This window comes from Lontra canadensis, unplaced genomic scaffold, assembly GCF_010015895.1.
Source record: "Lontra canadensis isolate GAN:19392208 unplaced genomic scaffold, GSC_riverotter_1.0 scaffold125, whole genome shotgun sequence".
NCBI lineage: Eukaryota > Metazoa > Chordata > Mammalia > Carnivora > Mustelidae > Lontra > Lontra canadensis.
Window position 1 is genome coordinate 1,544,869 of NW_022631119.1, and position 19,185 is coordinate 1,564,053.

At 44.8% G+C, this 19,185-nt stretch overlaps 1 protein-coding gene across 1 annotated transcript; it reads left to right on the plus strand.

Annotated features, from left to right (window-relative positions):
- The first annotated feature begins 556 nt into the window (after positions 1–556).
- On the plus strand, positions 557–18,578 carry ZNF599 (zinc finger protein 599). Its single transcript, XM_032841933.1, has 4 exons — positions 557–903; positions 2,927–3,053; positions 5,087–5,182; positions 16,527–18,578. The coding sequence occupies exons 1-4, from the start codon at positions 886–888 to the stop codon at positions 18,047–18,049; spliced, it is 1,764 nt and encodes a 587-aa protein (XP_032697824.1). The 5' UTR covers positions 557–885; the 3' UTR covers positions 18,050–18,578.
- Positions 18,579–19,185: the final 607 nt, after the last annotated feature.

Genomic DNA, 19,185 nt, shown 5'->3' on the forward strand with positions numbered 1-19,185 from the left:
GGAAAGGAGAAGTGAGTTATCCCACTCCCCTACACAGAGAGGAAGGTCAAGGTATGCGTCATCTGTTTGAGGTGAAGGAGGTGATTGAAAGGCCACTGAAATCTGTGAGCTTCTCCTTGGAACTTTTAAAAGCCACATCCCTGTCTTGGAACTTTATTATTATTTTTTAAAGATTTTATTTATTTATTTGACAAAGATCAAAGTAGGCAGAGAGGCAGGCAGAGAGAGAGGAGGAAGCAGGCTCCCCGCTGAGCAGAGAGCCCAATGCGGGACTCAATCCCAGAGTCCTGAGATCATGACCTGAGCCGAAGGCAGAGGCTTAACCCACTGAGCCACCCAGGTGCCCCTGTTTTAACACCAGGTGTCTCCGAGAACAGAAAGCTTGTTGCCTAGATGCAGTCAGAAACTACATTACCCAGAAAGCCGTGCTTCTGACGTCGAAGATTGACGCTCAGCCAATGACAGAGAGTGGAGAGGGGCATTTCTCCCGCACCGTGGGCGGGACTTGTAGCTTCTAGGTTTAGGACGTCATTTGGCTGTAGCGATGGTTGTATTGATCCGCGCCTCTAGGTTGAACGCTGAGGAGAGGCCGCTCCCAGAAGGGTCTTCCAGACTGAGCAAGGGACAGTGAGGAGGATAGGACCTAAATCCACGGTTTTTATGAGCCCGACAGCACCTGTAACGGGGCTGTCCCCCTAGCCTGTCCGGCGCCTCGGCATTAGCCCTTCGTGCCCGAGGCACCCGCTGGGGACCCTGTTAAGGCTTTACACAGCGGAGATCGAGGTCCCTGGTCACCCGGCCCAGGGCTGGGGTGAGGGGTCGGTTGAGCCCGCTGGACGCGCTTTAGTCCCTGCTTCTCGCGGTCTCGCTCCTCCCGTGGGCGTCATGGCGGCGCCGGCGCTGGTGAGTGGAGGGTCGCGCAGGCTCACGCGCTGGGGTCCTCACGGTTCAGCTCGCAGTGATACTGACCCTGGGATTTGGATACGGAGGTTCCCGGGGGAGTACGGCGGGGAAGGGTGTAGATCTAATCACCCCTAACTCGAGATTCTGAACCCGGGGGTTAGAAGGGGAGGCTTCCATTTCTGCCTCTGACTTCAACTTGCCTTTTCACGGCCATTGGCCTCCATTCCTTCGGGTCTAAAATCGGAATACTGTGTGTATTAACGATTATTCTCTCTCCGTTATGGGAACCAGAGAGGGTATGTGTGTGACATGTGTCCTTCATTGCTCAGAGATCAATCACACTGGGTGGGATTCTGAGAGGGACCAAGCTGGTCCTGCTCTGCTCTTAGGCTCACACCAGGGAGAGTCTGGCCTTTGGGCCTCCTTGCCACAGACCTCTACCCAGCTGGAAGCTGGGAGAAGGGATGGGAGCTGCGTTTTTTGAATTGCTGCCTCTCCGATTGGTGTGGAAGGTCCTAGGTCAGGTGGGGAACATAACACAGGCACCGAATTGAAGTTTGCAGTTGCCATCTCTGTATTACAAGTGAAGCTGGTTTGCAGCTTGCAGCAGTGAATCCATTTTCCCGTAGAACACATTTTCTTACTCCGGTTCCCCCACTTGCCAAAGGTTTGGATTTAGCCACTAGCTTTTAGGAGAGACTACGTTAGTAAGGTAAAAACAAAAATCCTCTTGGAGTTTCTTTTGGTTGGTGAGAACAGGTGCTAATATAAGTTTTTCCTAAAAGCAAAGTTAGCAGTAAGAAGGACCTTGAGAAAGTTGGGGGATACTTTTCACTTTACTGCATTTTGGCTTAGGGATGTTTTCCTAGGAACACTGTGCTTTCAGGTAGTGGGGGTGACTTGTGCTTGAAGAGTGACTTCAATATTCATTATGTACAATATACAGGAATGCTGTGTCTCTTGGGTTGTACACACAACAGGACTGAAGTTACTCTCTAGCAAGTCCTCCCGTTCACTCGTCCTAGCTCTGACCACCTTTGGGACTTATGTTAGTTATTGATCTTTCCTCACCTGGCCTGCTCCCCAACTTCACTCCAGCCTCATTCCAGTGTCCCCTGAGAGAGGCCTTCTCTGGTTGCCCCAGCTAAAGTCTCCTAATGTTTGCAATCAGTTCATTCCCTTTTGTTGTTTTTTGAGCTCTTAAGGCCGTATGACTTGGTCTTGGTCATTTCTTTAATTTCTTGTCGGAGACCCTACCCCATCCCCAGAGTGTGAACTGCTGTTCTCTGCTCCATCTCCAGGCCTAGAACAGAGCTGGACCTGACCAGTGTCCAATAAGGGATTGAAGAATGAAAGATTTTCCCCTCTGGGACAATGTCATACTTAGATTAAATCTAAACCCCCCACCATGGCTGGACCTGAGGGACCTGGGTTCAGTTCTTGCCCCTTCTCATTAGACATACAACTCTGTTCCACTTGGCTTTTGGTTTTTTTTTTTTTTTTTTGTCTTAAGGTCTTATTTATTATTTGACAGAGAGAGAGATCACACTAGGCAGAGAGAGGGGAGAAGCAGGCTCCCTCTCCCGCAGAGAGCCTGTACGTGACTCAATCCCAGGACCCTGAGATCATGACCTGAGCTGAAGGCAGAGGATTAACCCACTGAGCCACCCAGGTGCCCCTGTTCCACTTGGCTTTGAGCCTCCATTTGCTGCTTGTGAATGGAGATGATGGCACTTACCTTGGGGGCTTACTCTCTGCTCCTTACCGCCTACATGAGGTGATCATGGTTTTGTGTTTTTCCCCAGTAGCTTCCTGCATAGGAGGCTTTGCTCTTCCACATCTTTTATTCTGTCAGAAGCACTGTGTGCCTCCTTCCTGAGCCCACAACAGAGCTAGGTTTCTCAGGAGATACTCAGGGGTTCAGGCCTTAGGCCTTTCTGGATTTTTGCCGGAGGTCAATCAATAGGTTCGCATCTCATCTAATAGATGTATGGCCGCCCACCATCTCTGATTGATGTTCTAGGCTTTGGTGTCCTTCCAAGATGTGGCCGTGACCTTCACTGGGGAGGAATGGAGACATCTGGACCTGGCCCAGAGGACCTTATACCGGGAGGTGATGTTGGAGACTTGTGGGCTCCTGGTCTCACTGGGTAAGGATTCAGTGCTCTCTTGAGTGGTACCCACAGGCTATCATTCCACTCTTTCTCTCTAAGCATGGTTGATTGAGAAGGTCTCCAGGACCCACCTTCCTGTCTCCCCACAGCCTAGGCATATTCTCTTCTAACCTCTTATTGGCCTCCCTGTGTGTGCAACAGGGATTGTTGTATAAGAAACATAATTCTCAACATTTTTACCAAGTGTCCAGCATAAGCTGGCCTCAATCTGACATCCTTATTCCAGATCTCCATAAGAGCTAAAGTGATTGGTTCGGTTTGGTTGGGTCAAATGTCCTCACAGCCCATTTAGCAGGACCTGTGGGTAATAGGAAGTTCTCCAAGAAGTGGGTGAATCAGACAAACAGGAAGATAATTGACATCAGTGCTCATGGTATTTTTCTAAGTGGCACAATCTCAGCTAAATGGCTTTGGCCCCTGGTACCTGCACAATTGTCCCTTATTTCCCAAGGCTTGTGCCTTGCTTCTCTGCTGCTGAGGGAGATCATTTTAGAGGGTGTACAGACATGTCATCAAATGGTGTTGATGGGCATCTAAGAAAGCTCTCCCATTTTTCTTCCTCTTTCCTGCCTTCTGATTGTTGTTGGAAGAGTCTGGGCTTGGTGCTGCATCTTTAGCTGTCCTGTGTCTGTTGGCTGCTTTCCTTTTCAGAAAGAAGAGCTGTAGGACATGGAGCCTTGAGGAGGCAGCGTGAGCTTCCTGGGACCAAATACAGTTATTTGGATTTTATTGTATTTTCATAGTAACCTTTGACTTAGCCGAAGTGACCTAGTGTCTGTGAAGTGCTTAGAATAGAACTGGGAACATAGCAAGTGTGACACATGTATTTATTATACGTACTAACAGTAAATCCCAAATATTTTCCCACTAAAACTTGAAATGGCAAGTTTTCCCAGAAATTGGTTTGAATACAAGCCGATGGAGGCCCGAGGTCTCCCTTTTCCCAGACGTCCAGATGGTCACCATGACGGGGCTCTCCCAGCCTCGTCTGACTGACCCAGGAGGTCAGTCGTCAGTGCAGTAAATGGTGGTAATGACCACTGTGACTAGTTGTTGAAAGGAGATGCACGAGGAATAGTATTCTAGGTGGAGGGACCAACAGGAGCCAAGTCCCATTGGGGACAGGGAGCTCAGTTCCATGACAGATGAAGGAAGGTCTGATTTAACTTTGACACTCCCTGCTCCCTGAGCTCAGGGCCAGGCATCTGGCAGACACCAGTGACCATTTGCTGTGGGACAGCTGGATGCATTCTGGCCTGCAGTACAGGATCTTCCAGTCCGAGTTTCTGAGGGTCCCGGTGCCTTAGTCACTGGTTTCTGTAGAATCCTCCTGTCTTTAAGTCTTCACATTTGGCAAAAGCATTTGGAGTGTGTCCCAGAAAACCTCCTCATGCTGATTTCACCTCTGAAAGACGTAATGACTTTGCCTGATGAGAAGCCCTGAGGTGACGCTGGCTCCTGGCCTGGCAGATGCCAACCCAGGCGTGTCTGTTCGCGTTCTCTCCTTGGTGCGGGCCATCAGGCCAGTATCCTCGAAGTACCCATGGGATGCTACAGCAGCAGGTCGGGCAGCAGGCCCCCACCTTCAGCTCTGTCTTCCCAACTTGGAGTAAAGGCTTGTTCTTCAGAGTGGGTAGCAGATTTAGGTCACGGCCAACTTGGGACATCTGACAGCAGTAGATGCCATTCAGCAGGTGATTTAGTCCAGTGTTTTTAGCCATCTTCCGGCCCTGGAATCACCTGGGGGGCTTTTCAGACTTCCTGTGTTCTGTCCTTACGCCCAGAGATTTGGTTTGATTCGTTCTGTGTTCAAACCAGACCTCTCCAGATAGTTCTGATCCACGGGGAGGTTGAATTCTACCGGCTTCATTAGGGAACACCTTCTGGAAAGAGTCGTTTCCTTTCTGGAGTTTCATGGTGGTGTGTGAAAGGTGTATACTCCTGTGTGCTCGAGACCTCCTTTTGTCCTTCCCTGCGTACCCATGCCCCATTTATCTCTCCATGCACAGGGCGTCCTGTTCCCAAAGCAGAGCTGATCTCCCTAGTGGAGCAGGGGCAGGAACTGTGGACAGTGAAGAGAGGCCTCTCCAAAAGCACGTATACAGGTAGGTGGCTGAGAGCCTGGCAGGTGGGTGTCCTGGCATATGGGTTTTATGGCAACTGACAGACCCCCGGGAGATCACTGCGTCTGAAACTCCACGGGCAGCTTCTTTTCGTGGTCTTCCTGCGGTCTTGGTTGGTCATGGAGCACTCCACACTGTGTTTCTCCTGTCTGTCCATCCCAGCACACTCTTTTTCTTTATTAGTTAGGACTTGGTATACAGAGTAAGAGACAAACTCTAAATGCTTCGCCACTCACCAGCCTCGTGACTGAGGAAGTTGCTATCTTGCTATTCCTTTGATAGACAAGTTAGGCTAAGGTAATGCTATCTTGCTGGGTCTAAAATCTGGGTCAGTTAAGAAATTAATAAGGTGTTTTTCCTCATTCCTGCCATGGTTATGGTGGGTCAGTGGGGGAACTCCGTACACATATTTAGCCAGGGATCCAGTGCGTTCTGTTGCTTTAAGGTCGCCCTGGTGTCATCCCACTGGCCAAGAGCACTAGGAGAGAAGGGGAGTACAGGTGATCCCCACCTTAGAGTCATTCAACTTTGGATTCTTCCACTTTACAGTGGTATGAAAGCAGTGTGCGTTCAGTAGAAACTGGACTTCGATTTTTGAGTTTGGATCTTTTCCTGGGGTGGTGACACTGCAGTGTGACGTTCTCTCCTGATGCTGGGCGACAGCAGCGAGTCACAGCTCCCAGTCCGCCATGGTGTCGTGCAGGTGAACAGCCAGTGCCCTTATACCATTGTGTTTTTCACTTTCAGTGCAATAGTCAATACATGCATGAGATATCCAACACTTTATTATGAAATAGTCTGTGTTTGATGATTTTGCCCAGCTGTAGGCTAATGTAAGTGTACAGAGCACGTTTCAGGTGGTCCAGGGTAAGCTCTGTCGTGGGGTGGCTTAGGTGTACTAAATGCATTTGATGGATTTATCAGGATGGGACCCCCCCCATCATAAGTCGAGGAAGATCTGTAGTCCTATCCACTCGCACATATACATCGCTTCCATTCACGTTCCATTGATAAGAACTGGGCATTAGCCTGCATGTTGTGTCAAACTGGGAAATGAATCAGTTTTAGCAGTTTTTTAAGTGGAGTCTCTCAGGTTTTCTGTAGTATCCTGGTATCTGCAAATAGTGAAAGTTTTCCTTCTTCCTTACTGATTTGGATTCCTTTCATTTCTTTTGTTGTCTGATTGCTGTGGCTAGGACTTCCAGTCTGTGTTGAATGGAAGTGGTGAGAGTGGACATCCCTGCCGTGTTCCTGACTTTAGGGGAAAAGTTCTCAGTTTTTCCCCCATAAAGGATGATACTAGCTCTGGGTTTCTTATAGATGACCTTTATTGTGTTTATACCTCTTTAGAGGTATGTTCCCTCTAAATATGTCTTGTTGAGGGTTTTTATCATGAATAGGTCATGTACTTTGTCAAAGGCTTTTTTTGTCTCTATTGAAATGATCATACGCTTCTCATCCTTGTGCTTATTGATGTGCTGTGTCAGTGTGATCAGTGAACCAGGGAAGAGAAAAGCTCTAAATGCTTGGCCACTTCCTATCACATTGATTGATTTACAAATGTTGAATGACTCTTGCAACTTAAGAATAAATCCCACTTTATCATGGTGTTTTTTTTAAATGAGAAATTGAATTAGTAATTTATTTTTTAATCTTTTTTTCTTCCACGTTTTTATTTAAATTCCAGTTGCCTACAGTGTAATATTAGTTTCAGGTGTAGAATTTAGTGATTCATCACTTTACATACAACACCCAGTGCTCGTTACAAGTGCCCTTTGTCATACCCATCACCTATTTAACCCATTCTCGCGGCCCACCTCCCTTCCAGTAACCATCAGTTTGTTCTCTATAGCTGAGAGTCTGTTTCTTGGTGTTCCTTCTTTTTGCCCCTATGTTCATTTGTCTTGTTTCTTAAATTCCACATGAGTGAAGTCATATGGTATTTGTCTTTCTCTGACTAGTTCACTTACCATTATGCTCTCTAGCTCCATCCATGTTGTTGCAAATGGCAAGATTTCATTCTTTTTTGTGATCGAGTAAAATTCCAGTGCGTATATATACCACATCTTCTTTTTCCTTTTTTTATTCTTCTTCTTTTTTTTTTTAATACCAAATCTTCTTTATCTATTCCTCAGTTGGTGGACATAATTCTTTCCATAATTTGGCTGTTGTTGTCGTCCTCTACCAGTGTTGTATTATTATTGATTAGTTCCTTTATGATGGTTACAAACTGTTTCATGTGTTTTGGTACTCCTATGTTGATTGCAAAAGCATTACGATTGTTATATTTTCTTCTTGGACTGTCCTCCTTGTTATTATATAGTGTCCTTCTTTGTCATTTGTTAGTCTTTGTTTTAACGTGTCCAAAATAAGTATTGTTGCTCTGGCTTTCCTTTGGCATCCATTTGTATGATAGATGTTTCTCTGTCCTCTCATTTTCTCTTCTTCCTCCCTCCCTCCTTCCCTTTCTTTCTTTCTTTTTTTCTTTCTCTCCTTTCTTTTTCTCCTTCCTTCCTTCTTTCCTTCTCCCTTCCTTCCTCTCTCTTTCTCTCTCTTTCTTTAATGTAGGCTCAACACCAAGGGCAGAGCCCACTATGGGACTTAACCTCATGACCCTGAGATCAAGAACTGAGCTGAGATCAAGAGTTGGAGGCTTCTACGGGTACCTGGGTGGCTCATTGGGTTAAGTCTCTCCCTTCAGTTCAGGTCATGATCTCAGGGCCCTGGGATTGAGCCCTGCATCGGGTTCTCTGCTCAGTAGGGAGCCTGCTTCCCTCTCTCTCTCTGCCTGCCTCTCTGCCTACTTGTGATCTCTCACTCTCTGTCAAATAAATAAATAAAATCTTTTAAAAAAATTGTTGGAGGTTTCTAACAGACATATGAAAAAATTCTCAACATCACTCTACATCAGGGAAATACAAATCAAAACCACAATGAGATACCACCTCACACCAGTCAGAATGGCTAAAATTAACTCAGGAAACAACAGATGTTGGCGAGGATGCAGAGATAGGGGAACGTGCTTACACTGTTAGTGGGAATGCATACTGGTGGCCATTCTGGAAAACAGTATGGCGGTTCCTCAAAAAGTTAAAAATAGAGCTACTCTATGACCCAGCAATTGCACTGCTAGGTATTTATCCAAAGGATGCAAACATAGTGATTTGAAGGGGCACATGTACCCCAATGTTTATAGAAGCAGTGTCTACAATAGCCGAACTATGGAAAGAGCCCAGATGTCCACTGACTGGTGAGTAGATAAAGAATATGTGGTATAAACACACACACACACAGAGGAATATTACTCGGCCATCAAAAGAATGAAATCTTGCCTTTTGCAACAATGTGGATGGAACTAAAGGGTATTATGCTAAGCAAAAGGCAAATACCATATGATTTCATTCATATGTGAGGTTTAAGAAACAAAACAGATAAACATAGGGGAAGGGAAGGAATAAAGTAAGATAAAAACAGAGAGGGAGGCAAACCATAAGAGACTCTTAACTATAGGAAACAACCTGAGGATTCCTGGAGAGAAGGGTGGGGGGGGATGGGGTATTTGGGTGATGGGCATTAAGGAAGGCACTTGATGTAATGTGCACTGGGTATTGTATGCAACTGATGAATCACTACACTCTACCCCTGAAACTAATAATACACTGTACGTTAACAAAATTGAATTAAGTAAAAAATGTTAAGTGTCGGAGGCTTAACCAACTGAGCCACGCAGGCATCCCTCTATCCTATCACTTTCAATCTGCAGGTATCTTTCGGTCTAAAATGGGTCTCTCGTAGGCAGCATATAGATGGGTCTTGTTTTTAATATCCATTCTTTCACCCTATAACTTTTGATTGGAGCATTTAGCCCATTTACATTCAGAGTAATTATTGATGGATATATATTGGCTGCCATTTTATTGCTTGTTTTGTGGTTGTTTCTGTAGATTTTCTCGGATCCTTTTTGTCTTTTGCTATTTCATGTTTTGCTGATTTTCTTGAGTGATATATTTGGATTTCTTTCTCTTTATTCTTTGCATATTTATTAGTGCTTTTTGATACATGGTTACCACCAGATAAATTTTTCTGTCTCCTCACTTTGCTTGTCTATGTCTGTTTCTGTGTGTTAAGAAAGTCAGCTTAAAAAAAGTCAGTTGTGTCTTCTGCTCTTGAAAGTAGTGACTCTATGAAGAGGTCCTGGAGTGCCCTGTCGTGTGATGTCCCCTTGTTCAGAACCTTGGCCCTTCTGACGAGTATCCGACGTGTGTTGCTTACGTCCTGCTGCTGTGTCGGAGTCACTTTTCCTTTCAGTGCTGTTGTCCACACTGACTCTGCCTGTTGTAGGCTATACTTGTTCTCTGTGGTGTTAGCGGGACCCAGGCAGGCCAGCCCCTGAGAGTATGCCCACCTGGGAACTCGGGAGCAGGGTGACCATATTAGCTAGATTGGCCCTAGGCCACTAGTCCTGTGAGGATCTCCTGAGGTCCTGCGGTGGCTGGGGGCACAAGGCTGAGCACAGCACACAACGTTGGCTGGAGCAGGCTGCCGTGCGCAGTGCAGTGGTTGGGGTGTCTTGGTGGCTAAGAGTAGCGCATGGCAGCAGCTGGGCACTCAGTGGCTGGGCATAGTGCCTGCTGATGATGGAGAGCTCGTGGCTGGTTGTGGCCCATGAAGGTCGAGTGACCGGGCAGGGTGTGCAATGGCACCTGTGGGTATCTGGCTAGGCAGAGCTTGCAGTGCTGGCTTAGGGGGGCATTCCTGGGTAAAACACAAGCATGGCTAGGGGCACACAACTGGGTGTGGCACGGCAGATGTGTGTGGCGTACACATCCCTGCATGTATCCATTCTTCCATTTGCGAAGCAGATATTCGGACACAGTCCCTAGCCTTGTTCTCTTCTTGCCCTCCTGTCTTATGAAACCTCAAGGGGATATTTGCCTTTGTCAGCCTCACAGTTGAACTAAGAGCCGCTGTAGCCATGGAAAGGATGGAAGGATGGAGAGCATCACTGCAGATTCGTGATCTCTCCCCACTCCTGTTCCTTCCAGCTGCTCGGCCAACAAGTGTCCTGCCCTCCCCTCCTCACCCCTTAGAGGCTGTCTCATACCTTCACCCCGCTCTGCCGTTCCATGTCTTCACTTGAATGTTCCAGGAATCCAGTCTCCCACTGTCATCCTAAAAAGAACCTCCTGTGGGGCACCTGGGTGGCTCAGTGGGTTAAGCCGCTGCCTTCGGCCCTCTCTCTCTCTCTCTCTCTGCCTGTATCTCTGTCTACTTGTGATCTATCTCTGTCAAATAAATAAATAAAATATTTTTAAAAAAACACAAAACCTCATGATTTGGCCCTCTTCTCCCATCTCCCCATTTTCAACTATTGGTTGTATCATTCCGTAAGTCAAGGAAGCCAGGAACAAAAGGAAGACCCCACACCACCTGCATCGTCTTCATACCCTCTATGCCGCCATTCCTGAATCTCTATCACGTTTCATCTTCCATATCTCCAGAATATGTCACCTTCACCAGCTCTGTCATTTGCCCATGAGCATCCTCGTCCAAGCCATACTCATCTCTTGCCTGCATGATGCTAGCAGACTCCCAGCCACTCTCCCTGTATCTGCTGCCTGCCTCTGGTCCCCTCTCTGTCTTCCATCCGCTTCCCCGTCCACTCACCGTCCCTCCAGATACCACCACCCCCCTTGCTGCTGGTAACTCAGCATGTGACCTACTTCACATTCAGAAGAGAGACTACGCACTCAGCCTTCTTTCCCTTTACCCCTGACAGACTCCTGCGCCTTCCTTCTCACTTCTGTGGGAGAGTTCTCATGCCCGGCTTGGCGAGTTCCCCCAGCAGAGTCTAGATCACACCGTCGCCCGACTTCTCAAGTGTATTAGTTATCTGTTGCTGCCTGGCAGTATTCCCACAAATGTAGCTTGAAATATCCCTTATTTCCTGTTACCCATCTGTGGCTTGGAGGTCCAGACACAACTTGGAGGGGTCCGCCTCACGCCGCAGTCAGGGACCCATCACACCTGTCACCTTCCTTCTTCAGATCAGGTGATGGTAGGAGAGACTCCAGCAAGAGGGGTGCAGCACATAGCCCCATCTTTTACATTCCGCCGCCTGTTCTTTAGAAGCCAATCAAGCCAATCTGGCATTCTGGCCGAGAGCATCATAGCAGGGTGTAAGCACCACAAGGTAGGAATTAGGAGATTCCATACAGGAGGCTGCTGCCTCCGGGACCTTGATCTTCACTTACTTCCTGCCCCTTCTGTATCTTCACATTCTCTCAACTCAACACGGAAAACACAGTGAAGTTTCTGACACATTGGAGAAGCATGAAACCAAAATGTTCTTGACTCTCCAACACATGTAACTGTTGATAACTCTATTTCACGGGAACAAGCAAGCTTCTGGGAGGACTTTTCTCATTCTCTGAAGAGACAGCTACCCAGGACTCCCAGGCTTCCCCGTTACTGTTTTACTATCTTCTTTAATTGCTGTTTGAAGGTGTAACTTACAGTGAATATATAGATTTTAAAGGTTCATCTTCATGAACTATTACATGTGTAAACCCAACTTTCCACCACACAGGTCAAGAAATATTTCCAGCACCTCCCAGGTTTCTTCTGCTCCCTCTTTATTAATATCCCCTTTTACCGAAGTAGCCGGCATTCAACTCAATCACTAGATTAGTTTTAAAGACTTATAAATGGACCCCCACAGTGCATAGTACTGTTACGTCTGTCTTCTTTTGATAATCGTGGCTCTGAGGTTCCCTCATCTGGGTTGCAAAATTCAGAGTTATTTCTAAACTGGGCAATGTCTCAGTGAATGAGTAGGTTTTATATATCCATTTTCTTGTTATCTGGCTTGTTCTCCAGTTTCAGAATATTGTGAAGAATACAGCTGTGAATATTCTTGATCATATTTTTTGTTGTATCTAAGCACACATTTCTGTTGGAAATATGCAAATGAGTGGCCTGGCTGGATCATGGTGTAGGTATATGATTAGCTTCAGTAGAAACCACCAAACAGTTTCAAAGTGACCGCAGCATTTCAGATTCCCGGTAGACATGCGCAAGAATCGTCAGCTGCTATGCACACTGGGGAGCAGGTATTTATTTTTTGAGACCGAGTAGTGTTTTTCAGCACCACACTACTGAAAATGTTCTTACTCACGTTACTGCTGACATTCTGACTGGCAAGTGCAGCACCTCTAATAATGATCATAGGGGTGTACAGTTTACTGAACATTTGCCGTGTCCTGGGCTGGTTGATTGACATACCTTTTCTATGTTATTGTGAACATTGTTATGTGTCCTCCCCAAATTCATAATTGGAGCTGGGGGTTAGGGCCTCCAGTGGGATGCTATCAGGTTGGGATTTGGGGAGATGATTGGGTTTAGATGAGCTCATGAGGGTGGATCCCCCATGATGGGATTGGTATCCTCATAAGAAGACAAAGGGAGACCATCCTCTTTCCTAGGTGTCGTATGAGTGCTGGTGATGGTTAGGAGAAGAGGGAGAACACTCTGGTGTCTCTTCTTAGAAGGACACTAATCCTACCAGATCGGGGACCTACCCTGATCACCTCATTTCACCTCAGTTGCTTCCATAAAGGCCCTATCTCCAAATTCACATTGGAGGTTAGGGCTTCAACACATGAATTTTGGGGAAACACAAACGTGGAGTCCGTAACAAAATTTGCTTTTAGGGTAAATATAAGGGCTATTCATATATTGTTTTTCTTGTGTCAGGTTTGGTAATTTGAGTCTTTCAAGGAGTTTTTCCACTTCATCTAATTATTCTCTCCATTACATTTTAAGATTGTTTTATCATGTTAAATTTTATGTTACGTATTTATTTTACCACAGTAAATAAGGCTTAAAAAATGAAGGTACGTGTGTGTGTGTGTGTGTGTGTGTGTGTATATATATACACATACATACACACATGTATATATATATATATATATATTTTACGTTTTTATCTTAATCACCTGGTGTTCATCATGCCAAGTACATTCCTTAATCCCCATCACCTTTTTAACCCATCCCCCTCACCCACTCATTTCCCCTCTAGTAACCATCAGTTTGTTCTCTGTAGTTAAGAATTGTTTCCTGGTTTGTCTCTGTCTCTTTTTTACCCTTTACTTATTTGTTTTGTTTCTTAAATTCCACATATAATTGAAGTCATATGGTATTTGTCTTTCTCTGATCACTTAGCATTATACTCTAGCTGCTTCCATGTTATTGCAAATGACAAGATTTCTTTCTTTTTTATGGCTGAATAATATTGCACTGTATATGTATAACTCATCTTATTTATCCATGCGTCAGTCAGTGGACACTTGGGCCATATCTTGGTCACTGTAAATAATGTTGCAGTAAACACAGGGATGCATGTATCCTATGTACGTGTTTTTATAATGCCACATAAACTGATGTTCTCAAAACAGACTTAAACATTACTTCATTATACTCAAGTGTACACATGCTTTTTTATTTGAACTTTATGGAAAGTATAACATAGGTTATATTGTCTTATGTGATTTATACTTTTTATTCAGCAGTATATTATTAAGATTCCCCATGCATGTAGTATAGTTCGCTCTTTTTTTTTTCTGCTGTAGTCCTTTTCATGAATATAATACAATTATTCATTTATTTTCATGGACATTTTCACATTTCTAGTTTCTTATACCCACAAAGAATGCTGTTGTGGAAATTCACGTACATATGTCTTCATGCGTATGTGTAAGAATTTCTCTTAGTGGTGTTCCTGGGGCTAGAATTTTTCAAGGATTATAAGTGAGCAAAAGGAGAACTTCAGTAGATGCTGCCCTGCTGTTTTCTCAAATGGTATCTTACCTCTTTACACTTCACCTGCGTTGTACTAACGATTCTGTGGCTCTGCATCCTTTCCAACTCTTGGTACTATCACATTCGTAAGTTTGTTCAATCGGGTGAATATAATATGGTATCTCCTTGTGGTATTTTTGCCCTTCCCTCATCCAAGGAAGTTAAGCACCTCTTCATATGTTGAATGGCTAATGTAGGTCTTCTGTGAAATGTCAGTTCGTACCAATATGCTTAATTTTCATTTTGGAAGTGGAGTGCTGAACTTACCAGTTGTAATTGTGGTTTTGTCTGTTTCTCCGTTGAACTCAGTTTTTGGGTTATTTTGAGGCTATGGTATTTGTTGCGTACAGATATTTAGGATTGTTATGTCTTCCTGGTGGATTGATCTTTTTATCATTCTATAGTGTCCCTCTTTTTCTCATTTACTTTGTAGTCTATGGTATCTGATATTAATGTAGATATCCTTGTTTGCCTTTTAAAAATTATATTTAGTTTAGCCAAATTGACTAGTCTTTTCATTTACAGTGAATGGTTTTTTATCTTGTTTATGAAATCTTTCACTTTCCCAAGATCTAAAGATAATCATTTTTACTGTTTACTAAATGTTGTGAGTGTTGCGCTTCTGATAGGTCTTAATCAGTCTGGTGTGAGGGTAGGAATGTGGTTTCATTTTTCCCCACATGGGAAATGATTTCTTTTTTTTTTTTTTTAAAGATTTTATTTATTTATTTGACAGAGAGAGATCACAAGCAGGCAGAGAGGCAGGCAGAGAGAGAGGAGGAAGCAGGCTCCCTGCTGAGCAGAGAGCCCGATGCGGGGCTCGATGCCAGGACTCTGAGATCATGACCTGAGCCGAAGGCAGCGGCTTAACCCACTGAGCCACCCAGGCGCCCCTGGGAAATGATTTCTTGAGATCCATTTGTGGAATAGTCCCTCCTTTTCCCACTGGGCGACTTCTGTCATATTTCAAAGTTCATACATACATTTCTGAGCTCTTAATTCTGTTTTTTCCTTTGTTTGACAGTTGATCTTAAACCTATGCCTACATCATACTGCCTTGATGTACATAATCATCATAATTCTAATTCCTCAAAAGACAAGAGTCCCTTCTTTTTTTTTTAAAGATTTTATTTATTTATTTGACACAGAGAGATCACAAGTAGGCAGAGAGGCAGGCAGAGTGAGAGGGGAGAAGCAGGCCTGCCACTGAGCAGAGAGCCCGATGTGGGGCTCGATCCCAGGACCCTGGGATCACGACCTGAGCTGAAGGCAGAGGCTTTAATCCACTGAGCTGCCCAGGTGCCCCAAGACTCCCTTCTTTATTTTTCTGTGGAGATATCCTGGTCTGTTTGTTCGTTTGTTTTTTTTTTTTTAAGATTTTGTTTATTTATTTGACAGAGAGAAATCACAATAGACAGAGAGGCAGGCAGAGAGAGAGAGAGGGAAACAGGCTCCCTGCTGAGCAGAGAGCCCGATGTGGGACTCGATCCCAGGACCCTGAGATCATGACCTGAGCCAAAGGCAGCAGCTTAAGCCACTGAACCACCCAGGCGCCCCTGTTTGTTCGTTTTTAGAAATTCCACAAAGTGAGAAATCATTTTGTCAACATCCTTGAGAAATTCTATCAGGATTTTATCTGAAGTTGTATTGAATTTATAGATGAATTTAAGGATAATGTAATCTCCCTTTTCATATAGATTTTCATTAATGTGGTAAATTTATAATTCTCTTCATCTAGAATCTAGATGAATCTAGAGTAAGTATCTATTTGGTGTCTGTTTACCTGGTCTTTACTCAGATGAAGCAGACTCAGTACGCCCACCCAGCACTTTCTTACCATCTCCCACTATCCCACAGCCCAGAATCCTGAGATTGTTTTTTTCTCCTCTGTCCCTGCCTGCCACTCCATCCTCATCTCCACCACCCTCCCATCCACTTCACTTTTCCTGGCATCCAGAATTCTCTCAACACACCACATGTTGTACTTCCATCATCTGCTGCAGTTTCCCTCCTAATTCCTCTCTCAGGGAAACCCTGCTCTCCTTTATAAATAAGCTACCACAGCACCTTTTCCACATGGCCTCCACTGACCTTTTTCTGTCTCCCCTGTGGGTCAGATTAGGTGCCCCTTCCCAGTGCTGTCATACCATGGGCCGTTAGGGCACAGTCATTACATGCAGTGTAGTCATTACTCTGCCCACCCTCCCCTATTCTGGAGAGTGAGGAGTTGTCTCCACTCCAGATTCTCCATGCCCTGCCCCAGCTTTTCTTCCTGAGATGCCTTTTAGAGATGTCAAGAGTCCAAGGATTAGGGAAGAAAGAAATTGTAAACCTGGGCTTAGTAGGTGTATAAATGCCGCAGGCATTAGAGGAATTATTTTCATCTTCATTCTATCCCTAATGGTAATTTTGTTTGTTCTGTGTTGACGTGACTAATAAACACCTTTCTGTATTGGATTCCCTTCAGGTGAAAAAGCAAAAACTGAGACCACAGAGCTTACTGCTTCTCAGCTCGCCTTCACTGAGGAAGCCCCCTTTGAGGAACAAGTGACCCAGGGATTCTCAAGGGATTCCAGGTTGGGGCAAGCAAGGGATCAGGAGAAGCTATCAGAAGTGCGGGAAGCGAACTTGAGGCCGGTGGCGGACCCCCACAAGGAGACATGCCCTAGGAAGCTGACCCATAAACATGATGATTTGGAGACCGGTGATCGTTTGTGTTTCACGGTTTTGCAGGAGCGAGTCACTACCCAAGGTGATCTACGTGAACACAAGCAAGGACCAGGAAAAGACCCTGTGATAGAGGCAAGGAATAGCCTGTATAAATGCAAAGAATGTGGGAAAAGGTTTAGCAAGAATTGGGCCCTTGTTCGGCATCAGCAGATTCATGCCGGGGTGAAGCCCTTTAAATGCAGTGAATGTGGGAAAGCCTGTCGCTATATGGCGGACTTCATTCGACACATGAGGTTTCATACTGGGGAAAAACCATACAAGTGCACTGAGTGTGGGAAGGCGTTCAAACGCAGGTCTCACCTCACAGAGCACCAGCGCATTCACACGGGAGATAAGCCCTATGAGTGCAAAGAATGTGGTAAAACTTTCACCCACCGCTCTTCTTTTAACCAACATAATATGACCCACACTAGGGAAAAGCCCTTTTTGTGCAAAGAATGTGGAAAAGCTTTTTACTACAGCTCTTCCTTTGCTCAACACATGAGGATTCACACCGGAAAGAAACTCTATGAGTGCAGTGAATGTGGAAAGGCCTTCACTCACCGCTCCACTTTTATCCAACACAATATGACCCACACAGGAGAAAAACCTTTCTTGTGCAAAGAATGTGGAAAAGCGTTTTGTCTCAGCTCATCCTTCACTCAGCACATGAGGATTCACACTGGAGAGAAACCCTACGAGTGCAACGACTGTGGAAAGGCCTTCACTCACCGCTCTACTTTTATCCGGCACAAGAGGACTCATACTGGAGAGAAGCCCTTTGAATGCAAGGAATGTGGGAAAACCTTCTGTGACAGCTCTTCCTTAATCCAACACATGAGGATTCACACTGGCGAGAGGCCCTATAAGTGCAGTGATTGCGGAAAAGCCTTTACACACCACTCTGTTTTTATCCGACATCATAGGACCCACAGTGGGGAAAAACCCTTGGAGTGTAAAGAATGTGCAAAAGCCTTTTACTACAGCTCTTCCTTTACTCGACACATGAGGATTCACACTGGCGAGAAGCCCTACGTATGCAGAGAATGCGGGAAGGCCTTTACCCAACCTGCAAATTTTGTTCGTCATAATAGGATCCACACTGGAGAAAAACCGTATGAGTGCAAACACTGTAAGAAGGCTTTTTGTGACAACTTTGCTTTAACTCAGCACATGAGAACTCACACTGGAGAGAAACCCTTTGAATGTGGTGAATGTGGAAAAACCTTCAGCCACAGTTCATCCTTCACTCACCATCGAAAAATTCATACCAGAGTTTAAAGGCCTGTGCAGGTTGTTTACATCAGTCAATTTTAGTGAACACCTACTGGTGAAATACCTTTTCTTTTGAAAATAACCATTCAGGAAAACCTTTTGGCCAGTGAAATATCTTGCTCATTATCTGAGAATTCATACTGCAGAGAAACATAATTGCCATCCGTGTGAAAGCTTTTTGTGGCAGGTCATCTCAAGGGTCATATTAGAAATTGACCCAGCCTAGACCCTTACACTACCCTCGAGAATCATCCACAAGTGAGACCCAGTGGTTATGCATTTAGGAAATATGTCTATAAGAATTATTCCTATATTTATACTATAAAACCACCTCAAGGGTGTTTTAAAAGTACAATGAGAGGTGGAGGAGGAGATGTAGAAGAGAAAGGGAAAAGAAAAGAGTGTATGGCTTCTTTCCAATTTCCCTGCCAAGCTTGTGATGATTTGTCATTGGGGTTGGGGTGGGGAATGGCGTAGGTATGAGAGATAGAAAGACCTCATTCCCTCTATGTGTGTGTGTGTTTTAAGATTTATTTATTTGAGAGCGAGCGAGAGAGAACATGGATGGGGGAGAGGGAGAAGCAGGCTCCCTGCTGAGCAAGGAGTCTGATGTGGGTGTCAATCCCAGGACCCTGGGATCATGACCTGAGCTGAAGGCAGATGCGTAACTGACTGCCACACAGGCATCCCCTGTGTACTTTTTATATATCTATCGTCGGGAGAATTGGAACATTGAAGGCAGCTCTACTGCCAACATTTCTTGAAAATATTCCTTATTCTAAGACATTGTCATTTTTACCCTTGAGGAGCATAAATGTTGGTGAGAGATTTAGAGGCCCGAGTCATGAAATACTTAACACACATACACACGCTTGTATATTTAGTCAATTCTTGTTATTCATTGTAATTGTGTTCTATACATCAATCACAAACACTGAATTAATACTGAACCATTGCTCCTAAGGGAAATGCAGACTTATGTTCATCTGAGCCTCTGTTCACATTTCCATCAACCAAACAATGCATAACCTGTCATGGATTTTTTTTCTATTTAAAGGCACCTGAATTGAATATATGTTTCTCAGAAATAAATTATTTGCAGTATTATAATAAAAATATTTCAGTTACATCATTTTGTATAG